General features: G+C 48.3%; 9 protein-coding genes across 15 annotated transcripts; 4 read left to right on the top strand and 5 right to left on the bottom strand.

Moving 5' to 3' along the window:
- Nucleotides 1–104: 104 nt before the first annotated feature.
- Nucleotides 105–4,188, bottom strand: H257_05702. 2 transcript variants are annotated; one of them, XM_009830647.1, is made up of 8 exons: nt 4,138–4,188; nt 2,566–4,076; nt 2,226–2,510; nt 1,938–2,003; nt 1,282–1,695; nt 1,040–1,216; nt 545–652; nt 105–458 (listed from the first exon to the last, which is right to left on the bottom strand). In XM_009830647.1, exons 1-8 carry the CDS (start codon nt 4,181–4,183, stop codon nt 207–209), a joined length of 2,859 nt encoding a protein of 952 aa, XP_009828949.1. In that variant the 5' UTR covers nt 4,184–4,188; the 3' UTR covers nt 105–206. The 2 variants fall into 2 exon arrangements, with proteins under 2 accessions (XP_009828949.1, XP_009828948.1); XM_009830646.1 differs by having other exon boundaries at nt 1,282–1,749; nt 4,138–4,183.
- Nucleotides 4,189–4,622: 434 nt separating this feature from the next.
- Nucleotides 4,623–6,041, top strand: H257_05701 (hypothetical protein). The gene is made up of 3 exons (XM_009830645.1): nt 4,623–4,843; nt 4,892–4,979; nt 5,027–6,041. The coding sequence occupies exons 1-3, from the start codon at nt 4,644–4,646 to the stop codon at nt 5,840–5,842; spliced, it is 1,104 nt and encodes a 367-aa protein (XP_009828947.1). The 5' UTR covers nt 4,623–4,643; the 3' UTR covers nt 5,843–6,041.
- Nucleotides 6,042–6,460: 419 nt separating this feature from the next.
- Nucleotides 6,461–7,711, top strand: H257_05700. 2 transcript variants are annotated; one of them, XM_009830643.1, is made up of 3 exons: nt 6,461–6,635; nt 6,689–6,776; nt 6,835–7,711. In XM_009830643.1, the coding sequence occupies exons 1-3, from the start codon at nt 6,472–6,474 to the stop codon at nt 7,615–7,617; spliced, it is 1,035 nt and encodes a 344-aa protein (XP_009828945.1). In that variant the 5' UTR covers nt 6,461–6,471; the 3' UTR covers nt 7,618–7,711. The 2 variants fall into 2 exon arrangements, with proteins under 2 accessions (XP_009828945.1, XP_009828946.1); XM_009830644.1 differs by having other exon boundaries at nt 6,461–6,776.
- A 660-nt stretch (nt 7,712–8,371) lies between these two features.
- On the bottom strand, nt 8,372–14,202 carry H257_05699. Of its 2 annotated transcripts, XM_009830641.1 has the most exons (12): nt 13,429–14,202; nt 13,285–13,378; nt 13,084–13,161; nt 12,910–12,976; nt 12,652–12,850; nt 11,316–11,550; nt 11,128–11,246; nt 10,385–10,766; nt 9,768–9,898; nt 9,535–9,640; nt 9,064–9,470; nt 8,372–8,764 (listed from the first exon to the last, which is right to left on the bottom strand). In XM_009830641.1, the coding sequence occupies exons 1-12, from the start codon at nt 14,169–14,171 to the stop codon at nt 8,542–8,544; spliced, it is 2,784 nt and encodes a 927-aa protein (XP_009828943.1). In that variant the 5' UTR covers nt 14,172–14,202; the 3' UTR covers nt 8,372–8,541. The 2 variants fall into 2 exon arrangements, with proteins under 2 accessions (XP_009828943.1, XP_009828944.1); XM_009830642.1 differs by lacking the exons at nt 8,372–8,764; nt 9,064–9,470; nt 9,535–9,640; nt 9,768–9,898 and having other exon boundaries at nt 10,263–10,766.
- A 181-nt stretch (nt 14,203–14,383) lies between these two features.
- H257_05698 lies at nt 14,384–16,690 on the top strand. Of its 2 annotated transcripts, XM_009830639.1 has the most exons (8): nt 14,384–14,863; nt 14,914–15,010; nt 15,057–15,253; nt 15,380–15,424; nt 15,564–15,707; nt 16,005–16,131; nt 16,186–16,345; nt 16,399–16,690. In XM_009830639.1, the coding sequence occupies exons 1-8, from the start codon at nt 14,399–14,401 to the stop codon at nt 16,652–16,654; spliced, it is 1,491 nt and encodes a 496-aa protein (XP_009828941.1). In that variant the 5' UTR covers nt 14,384–14,398; the 3' UTR covers nt 16,655–16,690. The 2 variants fall into 2 exon arrangements, with proteins under 2 accessions (XP_009828941.1, XP_009828942.1); XM_009830640.1 differs by having other exon boundaries at nt 16,005–16,345.
- H257_05697 (hypothetical protein) lies at nt 16,676–17,464 on the bottom strand. Its single transcript, XM_009830638.1, has 3 exons — nt 17,333–17,464; nt 17,135–17,279; nt 16,676–17,089 (listed from the first exon to the last, which is right to left on the bottom strand). The coding sequence occupies exons 1-3, from the start codon at nt 17,447–17,449 to the stop codon at nt 16,746–16,748; spliced, it is 606 nt and encodes a 201-aa protein (XP_009828940.1). The 5' UTR covers nt 17,450–17,464; the 3' UTR covers nt 16,676–16,745.
- A 1,213-nt stretch (nt 17,465–18,677) lies between these two features.
- H257_05696 (hypothetical protein) lies at nt 18,678–21,248 on the top strand. The gene is made up of 6 exons (XM_009830637.1): nt 18,678–19,005; nt 19,075–19,181; nt 19,231–19,690; nt 19,831–19,995; nt 20,348–20,517; nt 20,652–21,248. The coding sequence occupies exons 1-6, from the start codon at nt 18,864–18,866 to the stop codon at nt 21,054–21,056; spliced, it is 1,449 nt and encodes a 482-aa protein (XP_009828939.1). The 5' UTR covers nt 18,678–18,863; the 3' UTR covers nt 21,057–21,248.
- H257_05695 lies at nt 21,235–22,181 on the bottom strand. 2 transcript variants are annotated; one of them, XM_009830635.1, is made up of 6 exons: nt 22,085–22,181; nt 21,974–22,017; nt 21,853–21,930; nt 21,690–21,764; nt 21,523–21,632; nt 21,235–21,421 (listed from the first exon to the last, which is right to left on the bottom strand). In XM_009830635.1, the coding sequence occupies exons 1-6, from the start codon at nt 22,147–22,149 to the stop codon at nt 21,347–21,349; spliced, it is 447 nt and encodes a 148-aa protein (XP_009828937.1). In that variant the 5' UTR covers nt 22,150–22,181; the 3' UTR covers nt 21,235–21,346. The 2 variants fall into 2 exon arrangements, with proteins under 2 accessions (XP_009828937.1, XP_009828938.1); XM_009830636.1 differs by lacking the exons at nt 21,974–22,017; nt 22,085–22,181 and having other exon boundaries at nt 21,853–21,969.
- An 844-nt stretch (nt 22,182–23,025) lies between these two features.
- Nucleotides 23,026–25,968, bottom strand: H257_05694. Of its 2 annotated transcripts, XM_009830633.1 has the most exons (17): nt 25,872–25,968; nt 25,648–25,818; nt 25,468–25,587; nt 25,305–25,400; nt 25,153–25,251; nt 24,999–25,097; nt 24,835–24,933; nt 24,680–24,781; nt 24,522–24,617; nt 24,314–24,418; nt 24,159–24,257; nt 23,981–24,088; nt 23,820–23,921; nt 23,411–23,751; nt 23,315–23,363; nt 23,213–23,248; nt 23,026–23,171 (listed from the first exon to the last, which is right to left on the bottom strand). In XM_009830633.1, the coding sequence occupies exons 1-17, from the start codon at nt 25,935–25,937 to the stop codon at nt 23,130–23,132; spliced, it is 1,830 nt and encodes a 609-aa protein (XP_009828935.1). In that variant the 5' UTR covers nt 25,938–25,968; the 3' UTR covers nt 23,026–23,129. The 2 variants fall into 2 exon arrangements, with proteins under 2 accessions (XP_009828935.1, XP_009828936.1); XM_009830634.1 differs by having other exon boundaries at nt 23,026–23,248.
- Between the last annotated feature and the right edge of the window lie 99 nt (nt 25,969–26,067).

The raw sequence follows: 26,067 nt of genomic DNA, 5'->3' as shown, positions 1-26,067 counted from the left end.
TATTGCTGCGACCATATGCATACCACTGACACATGTATGTAGACTGTTTCCACTTCAAAGTAGGACTTTTCATATATGTAGTACGACTAGGGCAAATGAGATCGCGACACTCAGCATTCATGTTGCTGGACTCACAATATATTACACTTCAACTTGTCTGATATCCCCGTACAACTCTACTTTATGGACGGTAACTGTATCGCATATTAAGCCGTCGGCCGCTTGTACTGCACCGGCTGCTCGACCCCCTGGGGGGTGATCCATGTCGTACGGCCGTCGGGGTAGTCCCTCGCGCGGCTTCCGTCGGGGTTGATCACCTCCCGGAACCCCGACTTGGCCTCGACCATCCGCGTCCCATCCGGAAATGTGCTCCACTCGTCGCCGTTGGTTTCGATGCGCTTGGTCGTGCCGTCCACAAACGAGATTTCCTTGGCGCCGTTCGCGTGGTGCGTCTCCACCTGCGATACAGTGAATATTATATGTGACACTGTCCAATGGCCATAAGACTAGGCCACCCGAAATATCTGAAATGCACGAAACTAACCTGGCCATTGGGAAACTCAAACACTTGCGTATCGTCGGCGTATGTGACGTGGCGCGTCTGCGCTGCTGCGTAGAAATATACAGTCTTCCCGCCTTCTCCTGGGTAGGTCTAGCACCCGTGCACTCTGTTATTAACCCTGAATATATATATATATATATATATAAATCCGGACTTGTATTTCGTGCTAGTTCTATACATAAATATATACAGTATATATATACAACTGGGGTAAATAACAAAAAAAACTACCAGTATCTGCAAACACGCATACACACGTCCTTATGTCTCGATCTCAACCAAGGATTAATTGAGGAATAGATGGCCAATGCATAGATACACAACTGGAGTAAATAAAAACTATCACGACCCATACAGCGAAGTGGTAGCGGCCAACACACACACATATATATATATATATATATATAATTTTATATATAATATATGTCCAGATTCACAGTAGCTGCAGGTAATAATACACTGGCGATAGGTTGTTACCTCCTTGACGTCGCCGTTGGAGAAGCGAACGACCGAGTGGCCGTCCTTGTAAACATCTTTTTCCGTGCCATTTGCAAACTGAAATGACTTGAGAAGGGGGCCGCTGGCGTACCGCCGCTCGACTTTGCCGCCGCTGTGGCGGATCTCCTCTACCTCGCTTGAGTTGGGATGCAGCTCCTACAAGTACGAATATAAGACCCAACTCATAAATCTAATCACTAGACTTATAAATATGCACTCACAGACAACGATGGTGTGGCCTGGTCGTCTGGTGTTTCGTGTCCATCGTCTGATATAGTTGTCTCGAGGCCGAACGCGCCGTTAAGGTCGTTTTTGTGTTGGTCGCCATCGTCGGAATGATGGGTTTCACTGCCATTGGTCCGTCGACTGTCGCTTTTGTCCTTGGATTGGCCAACTGCACCGTAGTTCGGTTGGTATTGCGCTGGGTTGTAGGCTGCGTCTTCGTCTACCGTAGTGCTTTTATCCTTCTTCATAGGGGCGTCGGACGTGGAAATGTTGTAGTTGATGCTTGATGCCAGTGAAATTGGCGCAGTGCCAGGACCAGGTCGACTGGGAATTTTCCCACTTTGGTTTGAGCCAGGGTTATTGTTGTGATTTGAAGCATCGTTGGTCCAATTCCAATTCGCCAGGCGCTCCTGCTCCATAAACTTCAAATCGTCGCGCAGCTCTTGATTTCGCAATTCCAATTCCTATGGCATATATATATATATATATATATATATATATATATATATATATATATATATATATATATATATATCTTCATCGCCATTTTTCTAATAATAATAAAAGTCCATGGAAGCACCCGTTTTGATGTTTTTATCGAATTCTGTTCACTTGTTTTCACAAGATTTTGGATTTATATCAACGTACTTACCGCAATGCGATGCCTGAAAAAGTCCGTCGCTGCTTTGTGCTTGTTGGTTTTGGCCTTGTCGTCCACCTATGATACCAATCTCTAAATTTTATATCTCATTCTCCCATATAAATATCTATTAAATCCCACAATACAAATATACATATATATATATATCCATACTCTATATTATATATCCTTCACACGGATATACAGTACAGTACATTGCCATTGCATCATCCCACAATATATATATATAATTCAATTTCACCCTATTCTTCCATACAAGCAGCATCATCTCGTTCGTACCTGCATCTTGACCAGCTGCGCTTTCAATGCGTCGATTTCGCCGCGCTCCTTCCTGTCGGGCAAAGCCGCCGCCCCAAACTTGAGCGCTTGGTCGAGGGCCCGCCGTTCCTTTCGGAGATGTTTCCACTGGGCGTCCATGTCTTCCTGCGCTTTCCGCTTCTCTTCATGCCAGTCGTGCCGCTGTTGGTCCAGCTTGCGCTGATCGGCTTCAAGCGCCTCTCTCCGCTTTTGCAGTTTGAGCGTCTCCTGCTTGTAGTGCTTGACTTCAGTCTCCAACTCGAAAAGCTAAACATATATAGTCGTTGGCACAATATGAAATAATATGAGCGTGCGTGCTTGCCTTGTCTTCAATGCCAGCGGGAAAGTGGGAAGATGATGGCTTTGGAGGGGGTACAGTCCCCACGGAATGCGGTGCCGTGGCAGCAGCTGCTGTGCCGACGTGATGCCCTGGCAGGGATTTTTCCCTTTTCACCTTCCCAGGAGGTGGTGGTGGTGGTGGTAAAGGGGGTATTTTCCCCGCAGACTTCTTTCCAGTCGGCTTGGCAGGTGTCCTGGAGCTTGCCGCAGCTTTTTGTTTGAGTTTCATTTTAAGTGTTTGTAGAGACGACGATACTGGCGGCGGCGGCATTTGATTGGCGGCGGCCGCCGCCTTTTGAAACTTTTGCTCGATATATGACGGCTGCTGGCCGACGTTGGCCGATTCTTGGTGTGGTTCAGCAACGGAATGGACGTTGCTGGTCAGGTCAAGCCGTTCCTGCGCCATGATGGGAGCAGGACCTTGGTCGTATTCGTCCCACGGTTCAGAGTCGGCAAAGCTCACGTCGTTCAAGCTCCCTTCGTTCAAGGCTTCGATATGGTCGTGATGGGGGTAGTGCAGCATGGACGACTGGTGGTGGCTTAGCTCGCCCACTTCGTCGTCGCCATGGCCATCGATCGAGAAACTATGGTTTAGATCGTACAAGTCTTGGTCGTACAATGACGCGGCTGGGGGACGGGTCGTGATGTCGTCGCGGCTCCACGCATCGAGTTCGGCGAGGAGGTCCCGCCGTTCGGTTTCTTCGTCGACTCTCCACGGAGGTGGAGGCTGAGTGCCGGCGGCGGCGGAAGGATCGGCATGGACATCTGTGTCGTCAAGTTGGTGGCTATGGGGGGTTGAATGTGTATGTTGCTGTAGAAGTTGCTGCTCCAAGCTCTCGAACTCTTGCAACTCGTGCGCGTCTTGCTCGAGTTTCCAGTCCACGGACTGGGTCAACGGATGCTCATGATACTTGCAAGTGTCGGGGGGGGGGTCCTCGTCGTGCCTGACATCGTTGTTGTCCTCGTCGTGGATGGACCAATTCGACGAATCGGGTGCTTGGTGGGCCACGGGGATGTATCGAGAAGATGACGCGTTCAAAACGGTGCTATTGCCCCTAGGGGACGGTACATACGGGGCGGCATGTAATGGCGTCTCGATGGCATCACTGGCACTTCGTCCAAGTGATGCAGCAGTCGAAGACGTAGGAGTGGTTCGTCGTGTGCTGGATCGATGGTTCACGGGAACTTGTGCGCGGCTTGAGGCAGAAGGTCCTAGTACCTGCGTTCGACGGGGTTGCGACGAAGCCTGGGACGGCCGTTGTTGCTTCGATGGAAACGCAGTCGTCTTCGACGTTGCGGTGCCCTTCTGCTCGTCGTCGTGGGCGCTGGACAATGAATACGCCATCGGCACGGCTTTGTCGCTGTTTTTCCACCATCCACGAGCGCCGCGCTTCAAGAATGGCTTCTTGGGCACTTGCTTACGCCCGTCGGACGAGGTGTGGGCATGGGGTTGGTTCGCACTCCATTCCCGCTCCAGCAAGTCGTCGAACGAGACTATGTCACGACGCACACATTAAGAAAGAGTTACACGAAGGAATCGCCTTCATGTACGTACCATGTGCTCCTGGCATGGACTTGCCTGCGGACGCGAACGCCGCCATTCTCGTTGTTTGGTTGGGTTGACAGGCAATACTGTTACAAATCATACTATATTAAGCTTCAGAGTTTTGATTCAATTTCAAATATCACGCACCGGATCTGTCAAACACGCACTGAAAACTTGAAATTGAAGCCGAAATACCTCTATAATCGAATGTGTTTTACAATTATTTTTGGTGATCATACTGTACGTACAGTACCATGTAGTACTACACGACAGGTTGGGTACTACTGTACGTAATCCCAGTAAGGTTAATGTAAACCATATCTAAAGATATAGGCCTTGTTTGAATGGTGGTTTGAGATATTTAGATGAGGTTTTAACATTGCAAAATTGGATGGTACGTTTTAAATGGTTTTTTAAACTACCTAATTTCACCGCACGAGTATTTAAAACATAAATGCGATTGCATATAAAATGATGCAGGTTGTCGCCGATGAACAATATCCAAGCAAGTCGAAATGGCAGCTGCTCGGAGAGCTGCTGCGGCGGCTCTTGCGGTGGCACCACCACCGACGCCTAAAGCGACGGACCTGGTCCTGGCGCTATCCCGAACGACCTTTGCCTCGCACACGGATCTCTTTCGGGCGGAAATATTCACCGTTGGCGGCGAGCTCCCGATTCGAATTTGGATGGAGTCGCGGCGGTCCAAAGGCCAATGGTACGTTTCGCGCTCTGGGTGGACAGCACGGCATCATGGTGCGTGTAGGGAGTGCACTGTGACAAACTTTGACGACCACCGACCAGCCGGGGCAGCGTATTCCCTGCCACCGACCACCATTCTCACGGCGTTGATGGTACCTCCCATCTCTAGGAGCACCTTCCACTTATGCATGCTGCGTAGAGTGTACTGACATGCACCTCCAAGCGAAGCAACGAGACGTGTTCCGAGAGCTGCGAGCATTACGACATTGACTTGCATCCGTTGCCGCAGCGCGGGCTGTCGCTGGCGTTGTCCATGAAGGCCTTTGTAGGAATGAGGGCCGACTACACGTTCCAGTTGGCGCCTTGTGCCGTGGAAGCTCTGGACGTCGTGCATGCCAAGGTTCGGGACCTCGAGGAAGAAGTCGCCGAGCTGCGCGCAGAGAACCGCCGGCTGCGGTCGGCCAAACGTCAGAAGGCGGCTCGAACGCCACTCGACCGCCTCGAGGTGTCATCGGGGCACGACACGGACGCGTTCGACCACGTCGCATGGACGGTGCCGACGCTGTCGCAGCCGTCGCTCGTGTCGATCAACAGCGACCACGACGTGCTGACCATCCGTCGAGAGGGCTTGTTCCACCTCCACGTGTCTGGCAGCTGCACGACCAGCAGCGGACTGCTGGTGCTGTACCACAACGACAACAAGGTGGCCGTGGCAGCCGCCATCAAGCAAGACGACGGCGCGAGCACCAAGTACCAGCTCCAGCTGTCGGTCATGCTGCAGCTGGCCGTGGACGCCACCGTCGAGGTGTGCTACCTATCGAAAACCCCCTGCGGCCACTCGCAGTGTCCCCCCGCCGGCAGCTGCGCCAGGTCCAAACTGAATAAACGAGCGACGCTGGTGGTGCATGTGATCAACTTGCTTCCACCGTCCGACCAAGCCGCGCCAGAGTCCCCCCCCGTGGAGGACGACGACGACACGGACGTGGACATCGTGGATGTCAAAAGAGAGCGATAAGCGCACAAACGGGCTGGGGTTGTGTTGTCGAAGTACAGTAATACATTGCACAGCCGTGCCATCTCGACTACTGATGTCCTTTGGCAATATGAAATTCCGCCGTTTACTGTTACTGTACCACGTAGACATATCTACAGCTGTACTACTGTGGATAGCTTGATAAATATCTATCAAAGGTCGTGTAACCTTTCAATGTAACATCTTTATCGTTTAGTATGTGTTCTACCGGTACCTACACAGTAATTAGTATTACAATACTAGTATAATACTACTACTGTACGTAGTACGTAGTACTTCGAGGTATTATACTTACAGCATAGACATCTTTGCTGTGAACCAAGTACTACATACAGGTGTAGTATTGTGCTTTCGAGTGAAATTTCGTGTTGTGTTTTTTGTATTTAAATCGATTTGATTGGCTACTTCAGATGAGCTCAAACTTATTAGCCAATCAAAATGTTCTATTGAAATTCAACCAATCAGATCAATTGTAGATCGGTTTGGTCGACGCGATTCGATTGCGATATGTTTGAGGAATTCGAGTTTTTGTCACTACAGGTTCAACGTATTATGTTTGGGAGGTGTGTTTCGGCCAGCCAATCGTATGGTCGGATGTTTGGGTATCTTGCATGATGGCAGCCAAGGACATGAAGGACGACAGCGCCGTGGTGCTGATCCTGTCCAAGGTCAAGTTCCCGTCCAGCACCGACTTGTATCGCGCCCAAGTCACTGCCACCAAAGGGTCGTTGCCCATCACCGTGTGGATAGAGTCCCTTCGCTCCAAACAGCAATGGTCCAGAGCATACTAACACATTCTCGACCGTCTCACGCAGGTTGCTGTGGTAGGGAGTGCGACATATCCTGCTTTGACGACCACAAGCCATTGACGGCAGGCTACGCGCTTCCGTCAGAGATGGTCTTCTCTGCGTTGATGGTACATCTCCCTCTTCTCCACCCTTGACACGCAACTGGTCTTACCTCCGAGAGAGTAGAGTGTGCTCACGAGCTCGTCCAAACGAGCACGAGGTGACCACCCGCCTGTGAACAGCGAACACTTTGAAGTGGATCTGAAGCCAGCGACGGGAGACAATCCGGACGGCCGGTTGTCGTTGCAGCTGGCCCTGCAGGCTTTCGTCGGACTTCGAGCTGAGTACACATTTGAAATGATCCGTCGGCAGAAGCAGCCGCTGGATGCGTTGCGTTCCCAGCTGTTCGCGGTGCAGGAGTCCGTGGACGAGCTGAAGGCGCACACGAAAAACATCGCCACGCACCTCCCCATCCCTTCGCCCCAGATCGAATGGCTCCACGTTGGCACCGCCGCCTCCACCCCCAGCGGCGCGGTGGTGCAGTGGCCGACGCACGTTCGCCTCCCCCAAGACTTGGCCTGCTTTGTGGACGAAGAAGCCACCACGCTGACGGTGCAGCGCAGTGGGCTGTACCACATCCAAGTAGCTGGCTCGTGTCCTTCGAGTGCGGGCCGGCTCGAGCTGATCGTGGACGACGTCAAGGTGGCAGTGGCGGACGCCATCAAGCAAGACAATCGCTCAAAGAACAAGACCCGCCTCCATCTGTTTCACGCGACCCCGCTGGACGCGAACGCGCGGCTGCGAATAGTGGTGGCGTCGGCTGCATGCGACCACTCCAAGTGTGCCGGAGAAGCATGCAAAAAGGTCAAGTTGGGGAATGACGCCCAGCTGTATGTGTATGCACTGGGGTACCACGACAACGCTACGAACCAACACGATACCGACAGTTCTGACGGATACAGCGACTAGAAATAGAAAACTAGAATGACACACAAATATGTATATATATATATATTATATATATACTGTAAACCAGTACTATTAATAGTAACGTGAACTCTCAATGATGAGCCGAACTTTCGATGATAGGCCGAGCAGGTTTACCCAATAGAAATCCAGATTTCATTTCATTGGATAAAATAGATAACTCCAAAACGTAATACCTTTATTAACTTATGAAACATTGCTGGTGAAATTAGTCCAATTTGCCTCCAATATACGATACTTGTGTAAACCTAATATTCCTTTATAAATTGGTTTTTTAGCAACTACTCAATAGTTTAAACAAGTATGTGAATCGGCCTATCATCGAGAGTACTGTTGGAGTGTCCTATTTCAATAATTTATTTGCCCGAGTTCGAACTATTTAAATTGATTTGCAATCGAATCATACAATAGAGGATGAATCAGGGATTTTGAAAATACAACTTGTATTAATACTCCATTCCTATTTCGTTGTTAACAGTAAATGTAATACAATACTATAAAGCAGCTATGCATTTTAAAGGAATCCCTCCATGCCCTCCCAGATATAATACTATGTACCATTCGTCCTGCAGGTCACGCTTCTTGAAATACTTATTATCTCTCTCTCAACCCATGTCACACACGTGTAGCTTGGCCAATATATTGTCATTTTACCCAATATTTGATTGACTTTTGTGCTGATTCTTTGCCAAATCTATAGATTGATTGTTTGTACTGACTAAGATCGTACGAATTTCAATCACACACTAATTCGATGTTGAATTATTCGAAGAGTGGATTTGATTGGCTAGTTGATTCATGTTTTGTGTTTTGATTCTCTGCCTGCGATTTGGTTCTTTTGCTCGTTCGATTGAGCACAGTCTAGTCTAATTTCGAATGAACAATATCATGACATGGTTGTTGGTATCATCCGTTGAGGTTGAACGCGGCGGCGTTGATGGTGTCTTGGGCAAGGGGGCTATCTCGAAACTCGTTTTGAAAGCTAAACTTTTTCGGTGCAGAGTCCGTGTACACTGGTAACACTTTGCCTCCATTGTCCACCACGTCCAGCCGACCCAGCGGCGACGCGTGCGTCGTGTTGCTGGTAGCCACATGGAAGATTTCGTCTAGCTTTTTGTGAAACCGATCCCTACACATTCATAGTATGGTCACATCGAGTCGAAACCCTCTGCAGAATCGAATGTCTTGATTCAAGAACCGCCTAAGCCAATCAAATCACTCGTCATGTCGAATTTCTGCCAATCAGTCCCTCCGCATTGGGCAAAACCAATATATATATATATATATATACTAATCTTTGTTTAGTATAGTGTGTACAAGCTTAAATAGGATCAAATAGATTCTTTTTGACAAGTCCAAATTTGGGTGAAATGCACAATATCACAATCCCAAATGTCCACTACAACATTGTTCGTAAGTAGTACCGACCGGTAGGGCTTGGGCGGCAGAGCCGAGATGCCCGTGGGGTCTTTCCGGCACAGCACCGCCTTGACAAACCGCTCCAACCGCTTCTCCACCGTCCACGTCTGCAAAATATCAATCACGCCCATGTAAAAGAAGCCCGGGCCAACCACCACGTCCGCCGCGCGCACCGACGCGACCGACTGCTTCGCCATCGGGCCCTTGGCGGCGGCGGGCGGCACGACGGACGGCAGCCGGACGTGGTGGTCGTGGTCGCCGTCCGGAACTATAATGTTGGTCGCGGTCACGTGGAACCGCACTTCGATCACCCCCAGAAGCAAACTGTAGTCCATAATCCCTTGGTCGCACAAGAAATTGCTATCTTTTTTCAATTGCGTCACCACACTCGGCCCTTGCGCGTCGCTCAGCCGCACCTACCCCATCATGAATATATATATATATATATATATATTCGATTTTAGGCTTTTTGTTTCGTACTTTGGTCGTCAAGTCCATGTCCTTGAGCACGACGTTGGGCTCGTGAAACCCGGCGCGGTTTGGACAACTGTCGCGGTTGCCCGTGCGAAACGTCATGTTGCAATACCTAAAAAGCGAAACAATTAGAGAGATTTCGTCAGTTTATTTGTATATATATAGCAGTGATAGATATAAACACCATTCACCCATAAACAGGTAGTTTTGATGGAAAAATAGTATTAGATACCCCTTACCGACACGTGCATTCTTGGCCACGGCGCGGCTTTTCGGCATTGCGATCGACCCACGAGCCTTTGATGTCGTACCGATGGTGCACCGCATGATGTTTGTCAAACAGATTCTCCATCACGACAAAGTACGATTCCTACAAATATATATATACCACAGTCAACATAGTTTCGGCCACGGTAATATATATATATATATAAATCATCATTGTCTTGCATACTAGTAATACAGTATATAGAACCATCAAGAACAAAAACTAACGTTATTATATATGTATATATAGGGTCGCACGATTATATTTCAACACACACTCCACACACGCTTTGAATGAATACTATATATATATATATACGTGCATTTTCGACGATCATTTCTCATACCAAATCTACACGAACTCCACGTGTCATTGTTGTTAGTAATTCACCTACAAAGCTACTTGTACCTGGAATAGATATATTAGCAAAAATATAAAATAAAAAATATATAGTTATATATATATATACTCTCGACGACCACCGTTGCTAATCGACACAGATGCACTTGAATGGGTCGTGTGCCCACATCATCCTCATAGGTTGAATCATATTCCCAAGCATTTATTTCTAGTGATAAACTCATGTACCCGTCCGTACAGCACCATCGCGTAGCTGCCGATGATTCGCGTGATAAACGTCCCTGGGTTGGCGACCACGTACGCCGCGTACTGGTCGACGATTGAGCTGAGGAAGGCGCTCTCCCGTCGGGTGACGCTCTTGACGATAAACGCGCCGGTGGACGTGAAGAACATGAACGAGCCACTGGCGCCCTCGCTCAGCTTGGGGATGCTGCAGTTGGAGAAGGCCGAAATGAGCTCCGTCTCGTCCACGCCAAAGAGCTCGCGCACGTGGGTGAATGCATCGGGGCGGATGTCAGTGAACTTGCACTCTTGGCAAGAGTATAACGCGTGCTCGTTCTGCGGCGGGTGCACTGTGAAGATGGACACTTCGGCCAGCTCCAGCGCTTGGCTACATATCACACACACATGTTATACAATATTGCTGGGCGTGAGTTTTGGCTACTGTCCGTCTGGTTGTCGGGGCTGCAATATATATATATAGATATGTTTATAGGTATGATTCAATCGTCTTTCAAACGAAATGGACAACGTAGTATAGTGGAAACCATAGTCAAGTTCATGTATTTTGGAAATATATGTACATATATGTACATGTCAAGGCCAAACTCGACGAACGGCATAGTCGTCTATATATAAATATATAAAATAAAGTCATACATTATCAACCTACTCCTTTGTCAAAGTCCCATATATATATCTATATATATTATTTTTTCAATATATATACAACATCCATAAAATCTTCGTACCGTTTGTTAGCTGCTTGTACTGCCTTGGTGATGCCCCGTGTAGTATAAAACACGAGTTCATTCAGCAGTGCAAAGTTGGTTTGGGCTCGCGTGGCGTCGTCATCTCGATCTTCACCGGACTAGCCACCCAATTTCATCCAAATTAATGCAAAATACATTTAAATGGACAAAATAATATAGAAATATACCCTGGACGATGTGTTGCTGTATAGAATCCACAGGAAAAACACCACGCTGCCGCGAAACGACAGCAAAAACCCAAACAATTCCTGCAGAATCTCCCAATCCGACTGCGCCAGCCAGAAGCCAATGTACACGCCCCAGAGCAGCAACCAGTACACGATGAACGCCACCGTCGTGAGAAACCCTTCGCGAAGCAGCCCCCGACGGTGTTCCAGCGTCGCTTCGATGCCGCTGCGAAACCTGTCGCAGAAAAATATTATATTTATATATATATATCTTCGATATATATAATCATATGATTAAACCATTCACGAGAAAATGAATACTAACGTTAGTGTCAATCTTCATTCTTCGTATGGTCAACATATTCGATTCAAAATTGGAGAGTTTGGGTGCTCAATTGATTGAGCAGCACCAAATACGCAGACAATCGAAAATCGACCAATCAAAACCCAGAATAGGAATCAATTGGCCAATCAAATCCATTCTTCGACGATTTCAATTAGTATGTGACTGATATTAGTGTGGCACTGGACGATCTTTACATACAAAAGTCAATTCAAAGTATCGATCAATAGATTTGGCAAAGAATCCGCACAAAAGTCAGCCAAATTTTAGGTAAAAGGACAATACCATCATGTGGTTGAAATCTCTACAGTAAAAAAATCAAGCATGGCGAAATATATATTACATACAACCATCATGTTTCCATTTCGAAAGAAATATATATCAAAATCACAACGCCAAACCCACATCTTATACTCTAAACCCTCGTAAATGACCAAATCGTATGCATATATACATGGTCATATCCTTGTCTTCTAGACCCTTCGATTCTAAATTTACAGATTGAAAGCAACAACAACAGAAATGAAGTATTAGTATATTGTCGATTTGATAGAAATTTGGGGACAGGGTGCAATCGAATAAACCGATCCACAATCGATCTGATTATATAATAATATTTGAAGAAGTACGAGCGATCAAAAGGATTTGAATACGACTATTGTCGACTTGATACAAATTTGGGGAGGGGGTGCAATCAAATTTCGCGCCAACCAAACCGATCCACAATCGATCTGATTGGTTAAATTTCATTGAGATGATTTTGATTGGCTAATAATTTTGAGCTCTTCTGAGGTAGCCAATCAAATCGATTTACATCCCAACGAGAAACCACACCACAATACGAAATTTCACTCGAAAGCACAATAGTGTAATATATATATATATATATATATAGTATAGTTTTATATATATATATAGTATAGTGTAATATATATAGTATAGTGTAATATATATATATAGTATAGTGTAATATATATATATATATATATATACCTCTTGGCAGACACTGCACACACGTAAATGTTGGTGCTTATAAAGCACACGACGGGTACAGCAATGAAGATCCACACGCCAGCGTCGAACACCCCAAAGTGTCTTTGGTCCAGTCCGCTGCATTTGACCCAGCAAAAATCACCCACAGACATCCCGTAGAACGACGAACTGGTGAGCATCACCCCACCGGCAAGGATTCCTACATAATATTAAATATTTCAAATTTGCAGCGGAAATATATATATATAGAGAGAGTACCCAATCCATGCGACAAGAGCTGGTACCGGCCGCGGTTTTTACGAGGCGACGTGAACGGATCGTTCAACTGGGGGATTCATGTTCCATCAGAGTCATGATGGAAATATATATATATATATTATTGAGTATTTTAAATAATTCAACGGGATGGGAACACAACTTGCAACAACGTACCAACGAGAACAAGTCGACCGCCATACAAAACTCCCATGCTACCGACGTCATGATAAAGTACTCTCGTACTGCAGACACCTACAACAAACACCCCACCAGATCAATATTGTTTTGAGCGAACTACATATATATATAATATATGTATATAAATATATATATATATTCCTTTAAAAATATAAATGGCGATATGTTTGGACGTACGTATTGGCACGACATGCCAAGCTCGGAGCCTTCATGCCAGTTGTTCCACGCCGGTTGTAATAGGAACGATAGCGCCAAGAGCAAGTCCATGACGCTAAGCCATGCTCATCATGCACTCCAATCGCTTGGAAGGCGAGGTCGTACCTGCGGTTGAGCAGCAGAATGTTGGAATGGCGGCGGCATCCCGGACTTAAAAGGTACGACACGCACACGATGCATGCCATCACAACCGTGCCAATCGAGCCGAGGAGGACCCCCGACGGCATCTTGACTGCCTGCCGCGTTTTCGCGCGCAGGGCCACCGCGCAGACCACCAGCGCCACGGAGAACAAGGCGGTGGACGCGGCCATGATGGTCTTGCCGCCAAGGAGCTTGCCGTTGTCAAAGACGAGCATGTACATTTCCTTCATGCCGCGGTGGCTGGAACTAGGAGTCGTCACGGACGAAGTGGCAGCCTTTCGCGCCGGCACGTGCTTTGCATCGGGAGGGCCACGGGAAGGATGTACGGCGATGCTGTCCAAGGGCGAGTCGGGCTCCGTGTGCGCAGAATACGCAAAGCTGTTTGAGGTAGTCGTCGTCGTGGTTGTGGTGGTCGTGGAGCCAGTGCACATGGTATGAGAGTGTTCCATAATGGAAGAGTGGTCACCACTGGTGGTGCTGTTGCTGGTGGGATCGACAATGCTTTGCGTGACGCAGAATGAGTTGTCCAGAATGTCATTCACGTCAATGATCGACGAGATGGATTCCGACTTGACGCCACCGCAATCAGTGGACGAGTTCAGGCCTGCTGTCGACGCCCATGCAATGTCCGTGGCGCACACTTGATCCTCCATGACAGTGCCAGCAGGAGCCGCGAAATCGTCATCGTCCCTTCGATGCGCTTCCATGAGAGGATAGCTCTAGGTCTCACACCAAGCGTTCTCCTATTAATACACGTTGGATACATCTTGTCGGCAGTTTCACAATGTGGGACCAACATTCTTGGAAATTATATTTCCAATATATTAGAAACATATATACTGGGATTTCGTCGATTTTGAATTCTGATTATGCTTCATCGATTACCAACATTCATCGTCGACATTCCCCACAAGTGAAAGATTTCTGCTATAACATGATCAGCTTCGCCTCCACTACTGGGATCCTTGCGGCGATCGCGCACACTGCTTCGTCCAAGTGCCTACTTGTCCACCTCCATGGCGTTCCATCGCATGATGGCATCTCTCTCTATGAGGATCTCACCGAACACTCCCGCGAAGCAGTGCACGCATACCTACGTGACAAGTTCGCCCCAGCACAGGCGTCGTTTGTGGCTCAGTTAACGTCCGCCACCGCTCGTGCCAACATGACCATGCCTCGTGCGTTTCCGTTGTGGATTCAGAACACCGTGATCTTGTACGACGTGGAGGACACCGTGGAGGCACTCGTCCACAAGATGAACGGCATCGCCACCGTTGTCGAGGATGGGATCGTCTACCTTCCCTCGATGACTAGTACATCTACAGCATCCATCCCCCGTCTTGATGACATGGAATCGTCGTCTGTGCAAGACAATGTCAAGGATCTACATGCCGACGAGGTAGGTTTCTCTCCCAAAAAAAGTCTCATCAAACGTTCGTTCGAGGGCAGGCATGGAGCAAGGGGTGGACTGGCACTGGCGTCGTGATCGCTAGCATCGACTCGGGGGTGCGCTACACCCACAACGCCTTGCGCGGTTCGTATCGAGGTAGTAGCTCTCCTCCATGCTCGGCGATGCTCACGACGTTTCTCAGGCACGCAGCAACGGGACGGGTCCGTGAACCACGACTATGCGTTCTGGGTCCCAGTGTCTCAGAATGCCACCGCCCTCACGCCAGACAACGCCGACCTCGTCGGACATGGCACTCACACGATGGGCTCGGCCGTGGGAAGCGGCGGCATCGGCATCGCTCCGAACGCCACATGGATCGCCGCGCGACCATTCAACTGGGTGAGAGAGACCTTTTCAGTTGAATTCGAGTTTGGAAAATGACGAATGTCCAAAATATATTACCGAGGAGAAGGTCAAGCAGCTAACTATTATATATATATATATATATATTGGCCTCTCAATTAGGACGGCAGCGCCGCCCAAAGTGATATTTTGCTCGCGGGGCAATGGGTACTGTACTTACATCTAGTATATTATTATTGCATGCCAAAAAGTATTTTTCGTTTCTACGTCTGAATATATATATATATATAATTCCAACTCGTGTCTTTGTGTGGCATCCATAGAGGAGATCATATCATATATATAGGTAATGTGCCCCACAACGTGGCAAGGAACCCAAGCCAAGTGCCATTTGGGTGCTGACATCGTATCCAATTCATTCGGCGCCGACAGCTCCGTCCACTGGATGGACCACATCGTCCAAGCATGGCGAGCTGCCCACATCCTTCCGGTTTGTGTATACTATTAAATGGCTTATATAATTTAAAAATATATATTTGGTCTATTCCTATCGTTGAAATATATTTTCATCCGTACAGTTGCTTCGAGTCTTCTGAGGCGGCTCAAGTCTATCCAATGCATCATCTTTGTAATGTTGTTGATATTGATTGTTCAAACGTACATTCTTGTATATTTTTCCAAATGCATTATATATATATATATATATATATATATATATATATATATATATATATATATATATATATTATGGACATTTCGCTTGTTTTTCATGGCTCGATGGTTGTAGGTGTTTGCCAGTGGCAACGTAAACGGGTTCCAGTGTGGATCTGTCATGTGTCCAGGATGTTTGCGTGAGGCGGTGGCCGTGGGGGCCCTCGTCGGCAGCAAGACGTTGTGGGGGGGGAGTGGCAAAGGTATGTATGATATGTAAAATACTCACCCAGGAGCTTGCCACGTCATTTCCCTAGGCCCTAGCCCCGTCGGGGGAGTGGTGAAGCCTGATTTTGTGGCTCCGGGGGTAGCGATTCGATCTGCGTCGAGCTTGGGTGATGCCAAGTTTATGCGGTTAACTGGCACGTCCATGGCGACTCCCCACGTGTCTGGGGCGGCGGCGCTCGTCCTCCAAGCGTACGACGTTGATAGTGTATGTATATGTGGTTGATTGGGCGTTTGTCCCGTAGTTGCCGAGCCACGACGCCAACTGGATGCTCAGTGGACCAAGTGGTTATGCAGCTCCAGCAGACGACCACAACGCAGTCGCTGCATAAACCGATTTTGGTGCCGTCTACTTGCGGTGGTACGCCGTACAATCGCTTTCCAAACAATATTTACGGTTACGGGCTGCCAAATGTGCTCAAAGCTACGAATCCTTCTTCTTCCAGTGTATACACTGCACGAGTAGCCGACGAGGGGGTCGTAGCTGTGACAGTAGCGTAGAACGTTAACCACCAATGAACCATCGACGTAATATCACTTGTATTGTGTATGCTGCCATCTATGGAGTTGGTGGCATAGCTGTGTTGGGGTATCAGTTTCGTCGCCGTCGGTTTGCCAAGGCTTGACGGGCGTCGTACTCTTGCTGGAGCCGCAGAATACACTCGTGGCGCGCTAGATCCTTTTGACTCGTTGCGATGGGGGCGGCGGCGATGCGCTCGCCACTGAACCAAAGCCCCACTGGCCGCACTAAGCACTCGTGCAAGGCGGTCAACAGGCCAAGCGCCGCAAACAGACGCACCCACGTCGAGAGGGATGCCGCTTGAGTAGCCAGTCCATGTGGCCACCACCAAAGAGATGCAGGCTCAGTGGCCTTGTGGGCTAGCTCTCGGTCGTACTCGTACCGAGACTGCGGGTTGGACAGAATCGAATACGCATCTACAAGTAAATGTCGAATCACAACGAAGCATGGCAACGGCGTACTGGACACGTCGTGGAATAGCCGAGTGGAGGCTTCCCTGGCTTCAGGAGCCAACGACGTGGTCTTGTCGGGGTGATATTTTAGCGAAAAACCGCGATATGCAGTGGCAATGGTGTCCTGGGTTGCCTCCCGCGACACTTTCAGGCTCTATGTAAATCACACTCAGCTTCTGTCGCGATATAGCGTCATGGGGCGCCTACGTCATATAGAGTTGTGGAACGCATGTGCGGACCATTCATCTCCCAGTACACAACTGCGGCCACGATAGCCACAGCTGCGCAGGCCAGCATCTTGGACGCACTCCTTCGCCATGGCATGTTATGTGGTGTCTGGATAGTTAGCGTTGACAGTGACTCAAAAGTTGCACTATTGCCAACAATGTAGCATTCTTTATTCACATTTACAATGCATGTTTTAGCATGTTTTTATACATCCGTTTGTGAACAAGATTAAAATGCACGGCAAAATATGTTTTAAAATGCCAACAACAGAAATGTAAATATATCGAATTACAATTTGTAGTACATGAAGGACTAATCATGCAAAAATGAAATATCGAACGCAAAACTTGTTTACTGCCGTAACAACAGGTCTCAAGCTAATATATACTACCCAAGTGCTCATACTGTACCATGGCGATCACAGAACCAACAGCTCAAGAGCCCTTTACAGCGACATTTCGTGACAAAGAACCGAAACACGGAGGAGGTTAAGTTATTAGAGCCCTTGAAATCGTCACTACTAACTAGAATCGATTGATTCGCTGCGCAAGTTGGTAGGCGTTTCGTCAAGCCATCAGCGTCAAATGAAATTGCACGAGTAGTTGACGTGGATGACTGGTAAACTTCTTTTGAAACCACATAGGCTTACAGTAATACGCATGGAATGGCTGTTCTGCACACTGCTGCTGCCACTCAGGACACTCAGATTTGACCAAGCACCCAGTTAATTGACTGTGAAAATGACAAAGGCAAGTACAATTCGTACATATTGTATTGGCCTTAACGTTAGCATCCTTTCGAACACGTTCATTGTGATATGCCCGTGGTGCGTGCTGCCTACTCACCCCGATCACCCACCTGATACAGTACGTCCTATCTAACCTACACGGAGGAGTAAACACTTTCAAGCGTAGTATATGGGTGTCCATAGCCATGCAATCCACTTGGCGAAGATGCTCAAGCTGTCCCCAGCTTTCTAGCGACGTTGGTAGCCTGCCACGTCAGGAGCCCAGCCAACTCTAGCATGCTCCATCGTCCGCAAAGTGCATAAACCTGCAGCGTCCTTATGTTCTTGGCGGTGGAAAATCGAACGGTCGGTGGTCGTCCCGCATCGAAAAGTGATTAAATACGTGCGCGGTGATTGGCTAGTGTATCCCAGTCATATATTATCAAAATAACCGCTCCGAGTTGAAGGTGGTTCGACAATATTTTTATTCCCCAAGTGCATACATGGTGGTGTATTATTATTCGAAATTATCTCACTGAAAAGTGTAACGGATATCCGCGATAATAAATGACCACCTCATGTATATATTACGTTTGGCAGAAGGAAAAACAGAAACAATGCCTCCTCCTGGTCATATCTAATCTGTCCCAGCACAAGACATCCAACGCCGCTTCCCGCCGCCGCCGCCACCTAAAACGCGCCCCCACCCCACCATTCAGGCAGTGCACATCAACTCTTCCTACACACACCACTAGCCGACCAAGGGTTGACCAGTAGACAGACATGCCACAAGATCTACGATCCTCGTCTCATGGAAGCACAGGGTCGTCGTCGTCCCGCCAAGAGCTTGGCTCGGCTCCAGTTGCCATTTCCGGTGGCTGGACAGTCTCTCAACGCATTGGTGAAGCGTCTCGACCAGACAACGGTATGCAACTTCCTCCTCAAGTGTCGCCGTTTGAACTCGGCGTCACAATGATGTGATTGATGCATGTAGCTGACATGATTACGGCGGTGGAATACGATCGATATGGCGATTACATTGCCACGGGCACCAAGGGCGGTCAAATCGCAGTGTACACCAAGGACGTTAATGCCCAACAGGTTGGCTCTTCCCACTACACATCATCTCATGCATCCTTGTTCCGAGCAGCAAGGTCGCCTCACGCGGTCATTTCAATCGCACGACCACTCGCAGAATCGATACGCCCCGTATAAGAGCTTTCAGAGCCACAAGGCCGAGTTCGACTACCTCAAGAGCTTGGAGATCGAAGAAAAGATCAACCAGATCCGGTGGTGTCGCCCGTCCAACGACGCGCTGTACCTTCTCTCGACCAACGACAAGACGATCAAGCTGTGGCGTCTGCACAACCGCGAGGTCCGCACCGTGCAGCAGTTCCAGCACCCCGCCAACACGTACGGCGACGTGATTCGGCTGCCGACGCTCAACAAGGCGCCGCCGGTGGCCGTCGCCACGACCAAAAAGGTGTTTGCCAACGCCCACACATACCACATCAACTCGATCGCGCTCAATAGCGACGGCGAAACGTTCATCTCGGCCGATGACCTGCGCATCAACCTGTGGCACTTGGGGGTGTCGGACCAGTCATTCAGTACGTTTCACCCCCATCTCACAAGTCTCACTATAGTTGTGTGTACAGTATATGGACTGTAATATCTTGCTATAGTGATTTTGTGGTGACTACAGTGTATATATGGGGTTGATTCGAGCTTTTACTCATGTAACGATTAGACATTGTCGACATCAAGCCAAACAACATGGAAGAGCTGACCGAAGTGATCACGTCGGCCGACTTTCATCCGACGCATTGCAACATTATGATGTACAGCACCAGTCGCGGCGCGGTCAAGCTCGGGGACATGCGGACGTCTGCCCTCTGCGATTCCCATTCCAAATGTATGGTAGAAAGATATACATATATATGTCTACCTATATATACATATATATATATATCTTTCTACCTATATATATATATCTTTCTACCTATATATATATATCTTTCTACCTATTTATATATATCTTTCTACCTATATATATATATAAATATCTTTCTACCTATATATATATATATATATATATATATATATCTTTCTACCTAATATCTATCTTTCTACCTAATATCTATCTTTCTACCTAATATCTATCTTTCTACCTAATATATATATTTCTACCTATATATATATCTTTCTACGTATATATATATATTTCTTCGTATTAGATGTATATATATTAAAAGATGGATGCCTAGTGTTTGAAGACCAGGAAGACCCTGCGGCGCGCAGCTTTTTCTCTGAAATCATCGCGTCCATCTCGGATATCAAATTTTCTCCAGACGGCCGATACATCATTTCCCGAGATTACTTGACGCTCAAGATTTGGGATATTAACATGGAGAGTCGGCCCGTACACACGATCAACGTACGTACAAATGGCTTTGAAATACACAACCCAATGACCTCGACTTCCAAATGGCCTTGAAATGTGATACAGTGGACATGTGATGACGTTTCCAGATGGCCTCGACACTTGGTCTTAATTTGTGTGTTTACTAGATCCACGAGCACCTGCGGCCACGGCTGTGTGAGCTGTACGACACGGACTGTATCTTTGACAAGTTTGAGTGCTCAGTCAGCGGCGACGGCAACAACTTTGTCACAGGGTCGTACAACAGCGAGTTTCACATTTACGACCGGTACGGACGCAGCGACTACTGTCTGAACCCGCTCTCGAACGCTGGGAGACGGCGGTCGTCGGCGCCGCACACGGCCATCTCGAGGGCCCTCGCGACTGGAACCGCCGACGGGGATCCATTGGACTTCACGTCCAAGGTACTCCAGACCACGTGGCACCCCACGACCAATGAAGTGGCAGTGGCAATCAAGAACAACGTGTACTTGTACTCGGCCAAGCAGGACGCCCATCCGAGTATGGTGGCGGTGAAAAATAGCAAAAAGTAGCAGTGAGTATTCCGTTTAGTACATGTACTAAAGAACGTGGTGTACGATAGTAATAGTAATAGTATTACTAGTGTATTACTAGTAGTACTACTACTACTGCTACCAAGAGAACTGTAGTGCAAAGTGAACAAGACGAGGCATACTAGTACATACTATTAATAGTACATACATACACGGATTGAGTGAAAAATACTACTATTAATATTAGTAGGATTGTTTGAATATATACTGTATACCAGTGTATATATATATATTTGGCAAATGTATTGGAATCATCTTGTGGGACGTTTTCATGTCAAGATGGCTTTGAATTCTTCGAATTCGATCTCGCCGCTTTGGTCCACGTCCAGCTTGTTGATCATTTCCTGTCCAACCATTCAGTTAAAGCCACCATAAGCCAGCATATTCATGGGAATTTTGGTTTTGTTTTGCGAAACTACAAATTGTGTGACAGGGCGAGTCTTACCTCGATGTTGATGGTCAAGCCAAAGTCGATTTTGATGATTTTGACCAGCGTGTCCCGCTTCACGACGCCCGACTTGTCGGGTTTGCCGCCGCATGCGACGAAGGCGTCAACTACGTCACATATTTTGTCACATTTTATACTTGAACTGGCCGTCTGTTTGTTCGTACTCATGTCGCTCTCGTCGTTGTAGAGCGCGGCGCGGTCCTTCTGGTTGTCAATCACTTGGAGAAACTCGGCAAAGTCTACAGCCCATATAAGTCAATGTAGTTCGACTTCTATCGGACAAGAACTGTGCGAAAGCATTTTGAAGGGGTGGATACATCTACGTACCAATGGCGCCACTCATGTCTTCGTCGACCTCGCTGATCATTTGAAACAATTCCTCTTCCGTGGGCTGCTGACCCATCGCTACCTCGTCGTTGTCACAAGGGGAAAGCTAAAGCTAATGTACCTTCAAGGACTTGGCGAAGTTCCCACACATCGATCGTGCCACTCCTGGTCACAATCCGCATCATGTGGCTGTTGGTCCTCATGTAGTTCATGCTTCAACTTCATCTCGTACCTGTCTTTGTCAAATGCGAGGAATGCTTCTCGACACGCGTCGATCTCGTCTTGGGCCAGCACCATCGTCCACGTGCCTCTTCGCAGTGGTTTCAAACGGTTTCAAACCGTGCAAAAAAGCCAAAGGGAATTATTAATAACAAAGAGTTAAAATAAACGGAAATGTGACAGGCTGTTGTATCATCCGGATACGCAGCATACGCCTGCTGCGTGTCCACAATGACAAGCTACGTAGTGGATGCTTGTCGGCGAGACAAGCACTGTAATCAGCCCGTAGGCGCGGACGCAACTGGACACATAAGACCATTGCAACACCACCGTCACCCACGTCAAAGCCGAATGTGCTGGTGACGCAACCTACCGAGAGCCGCATCACAGCGAGCGAGAAGTAGCTGCCGCAGCGGTCCTACTACAACAGTCCTTGCCTGACAAGTGCGCGACATCCACGGACCATCAGGCAGCACCATCGTGCCACGTACTGCCAGCCACAGATCCATACAACGACACGTTTCAAAGACTGGACAGTTGGATCAAACAGGCGAGACGTTGCAAGCTTAGATTGCAATTACACACAAAGATCGACGCACGGGCCCTTGGCGACTGCGTATGTGGCCTCATCTAATATTGGCCGTTTAAAATTTGGTTCTTGCGGGTGAAACTCCACATGGAGCAGCAACATGTGTCGTCGGCAGCGCAATACGAGCGCCAACGCTTAGCTTGGTGCAGGCGTTGCATGCAGCAATGGTGGAGCAGCGGAAAGAGAGGGACAGGTGGATAGAAAGCAATGTGCAGTAGCGTTCGCCGAAAGATCATGCTAACCATCGATGTGTTCAACCAAAACGTTCGAGACCACGTACACCAATGGTAGCACGTCGGTATGTGACACCGTCACTTCGATCCTGGAGTAGTAAACTGCGTTTGTCTCAAATGAATACTAGTACTGTACTGTACTACGAGTAGTATTATCCTCAACTACTTGTCTCTGGCCATAGTATACATTCTTAATTTCCTCCTACTATCGATGGCCCGACAGTGTCGGCAAAGTCTTATTGAACCATCGAGTTGTCAGCACCTTCCACCAATTCGATCTATGTCGGTGTCATAGGGATAATCCATTCAATCAACATACCCGGCCCACAGACACCGCCCCGGGGGTGCGAAGAGCCTACACAAATCTCTTAGCCCAAACAAGATTCCCTTGGGCTATCTTGGAATCATAAGTAGTAAATACCCGTTGATTTTCTAAACACGTTCGTTCCCCCAGTTGCGGCGACGGCGTCCTACGAATATATATGTTTTACTCCCCAGTCGATATACAAGTGCATACCACGAACGCAACAGCTCTAGGGATTTTGAATCGATGAACGAGTCGACGGTGAGACCGGACGTCGAATGCGTGGCCGACAGCAGTGCTTGTGCCAACTCCCTTTGAGATGATTCGGGGAACTGGAGCAGCAGTGCCCGCACCACGTCACACCGTTTGGAAGCGTCCATGTGGGCAAAGCGACCACTTGGATCTGCGATATCGGTCCACGAATTCACGTGCGTTGCATTCGGCACGACCTGACCATCTTGGGAGACTCGGACTGGCAAATCCGCGCTTAGAAGGAGCGTCGCCACGCCCCACTGGCCCTGTGTCACAGCCACTTCGAGCGCCGTGCGACCGTCCTGTCGCACACAATTTGTTGAAATACAAATGTAATATCGATAAGAGCATGGGTCGACATTTTGCGTACGGGATCCAAAGCGCCAACGTCGTCGTATGCACGCGCCAAGAGTGTCCCCACAATGTCCTCGTAACCAGCCACCGCCGCCGCATGCAGCAACGTGGGCTGGCCCTATCGAGTATTCGTCATATTTGATATTGAGAACTTCGTACTTGGCATCAATATTGTACCTTAGGGGTAGGGGGTAGCGTCAGTTTGCTGCCGTTTTCGACAAGGAGCAGCCGACACACTTTGAGGCGTTTGTTCAGTAGGGCCTCGTACACAGAAGTCCATTGGACCTACACAACGCCATATATTATGAAGGCAATATTTATCATCATCTGGAAATTAGAATATGTATTGGCAAACTTCTGGGGGGTCGGATTCGAAGACGCCGCGTGCGAGCAATAACTTCACAATGTCCAAATGTCCTCTCTGGCAGGCCACCGTGGTCAAAGGTACTTTGTCCTAATCAGCACAAGTCGATTCGATGTTACAGGGCTTAGATATGAACAAGTTAATACAGTTGGTTGCACTGTGCTGGGGATGGATTGCTCGTGAGTGAGTAAGCGGTCGAGGATAGCCACTTGACCCTTTTCCACGGCCCATGTCAACGCAGACTTGGTGCCCTAGATGTGTATAAATATATATCTGAATCATCTAGATGTATATATATATACTGAATGATCTAGAAATATGAACAATTGAACTCTGAAACCGACATTGTCGTACCGAAACACGAAGCTGTATCGCAGGGTGCGTCAACAGCAACGCCACGATGTCTTCAAATCCTTCTTGGCAAGCCAGAGATAGCGCCGAGTGACCGTCCTACCAACCAAAAAAAGAGTTTCAGAATAGGCAGAAAATATGGTGTTTGTTTGTGTCCTTACTTGGTCCAACTTGTTCACGTCCAGAGTGGGGACCGCCAAGAGCATGGTCACAATGTCCGAGTGGTGGTACAGAGTGGCCATCGTCACAGCCAAATCTCCGCCCTGCAAACTCGTAATATTAGTCCATCAGTCGTATAGTCATAGTACAGTCTTACACAGAGCAAGTTGACGTCAGTGTCTGGCAACGTCAGCAGAAAGCGCACGACATCGCTGTGGCCGTGCAAACTGGCAGTAAACAGGGCCGAGTGTTCGTCCTACATGCCCCCATGAGACCAATTTAAAGGTCCAGATCGAATGGATTGGCATAGAATCACGGTACGTGGTCTAGCAGGTTCAAACTCAGGGCGGGGCAAGCGCACAGCTCCTGGACGACGTCCAAATGACCATTTTCACAGGCTGCGGTCAGTGGCGTTCGTCTCTACGGTGCAAAGTCATAAATATACCCTGACAAGTATCATATACAGTGTCCTTACAGCAGTCGCAGCGTTCACATCGATGGCCGGGTGGCCGAGGAGGAGCCGCACAACTTGGACGCGGCCTAGTCCTGCCGCCAGGGCCAGCGGGGGGTGCGACTGCAAACATCAGGGATCATCATACCCTTCTTACGATACTATCACGGTCGTACGTAGTTGCTCAGGTTCACTTGGATCGACGGGTGCGACAACAACAGCGTCACAACCTCGAGGCGCTCTTCCACACATGCCACGCACAGCGGCGTGTCCTGATTGATATATATCATGATTTCATGAGTATTCCAGGCAGACTGTCGGGTACAAGTGGTAGAGTACTTGATGATGCGTGAATCGGTTCAAGTCCAACGCCCCAGAACTGGCCAGTGGCAGCTGGGACCGCACCATGACCTCGTCTCCCGCTTGACATGCCAGATAAAACAGCTCATCGGTACTCGCCTACAACACACATAGGCTCAAATTGTTTGGTTTTATGCCGATATTTTTCCAAATACGTACGGTGGAATTGAGGCACTGCATGGGCTGCAACACGATCGACTTTTTCAACCGAACACTCGACTTGGTTCGATCTGCGTCTTCGTCTTGCCTGGGCGTAGTCACTGAAGCACGAGAACTCTGTGTGAAGTTCTCGGGGCTGGCACCGTTGTCAGCGCGCGTAGCAACGGCATCCTACGACGAGCGACAAATCTGTGATAGGGTGAAGGTTAGGATAAAATGATTACGTGGCGGCCGTCATCTGCACGACAAGGAGGTGGTGTCGTCTCAGGCGGCGCGGTCGGACGCTCCATGGGAAAGAAAGTGGTTTATGTTTGTTTTCACGATAATGGTCGATTGGTTACATACGCTGGAGCGTTTCGCCCCATGACCATGTTTACAGATAGGTCATATCGTCAGGGGGCCTCCTTGTGTGTACGGTGG

Source organism: Aphanomyces astaci (assembly GCF_000520075.1).
Source record: "Aphanomyces astaci strain APO3 unplaced genomic scaffold supercont1.11, whole genome shotgun sequence".
Classification (NCBI taxonomy): Eukaryota; Oomycota; class Saprolegniomycetes; order Saprolegniales; family Verrucalvaceae; genus Aphanomyces; species Aphanomyces astaci.
The sequence above is the reverse complement of the archived record's forward strand: the minus strand, read 5'-3'. Positions and strand labels throughout refer to the sequence as shown.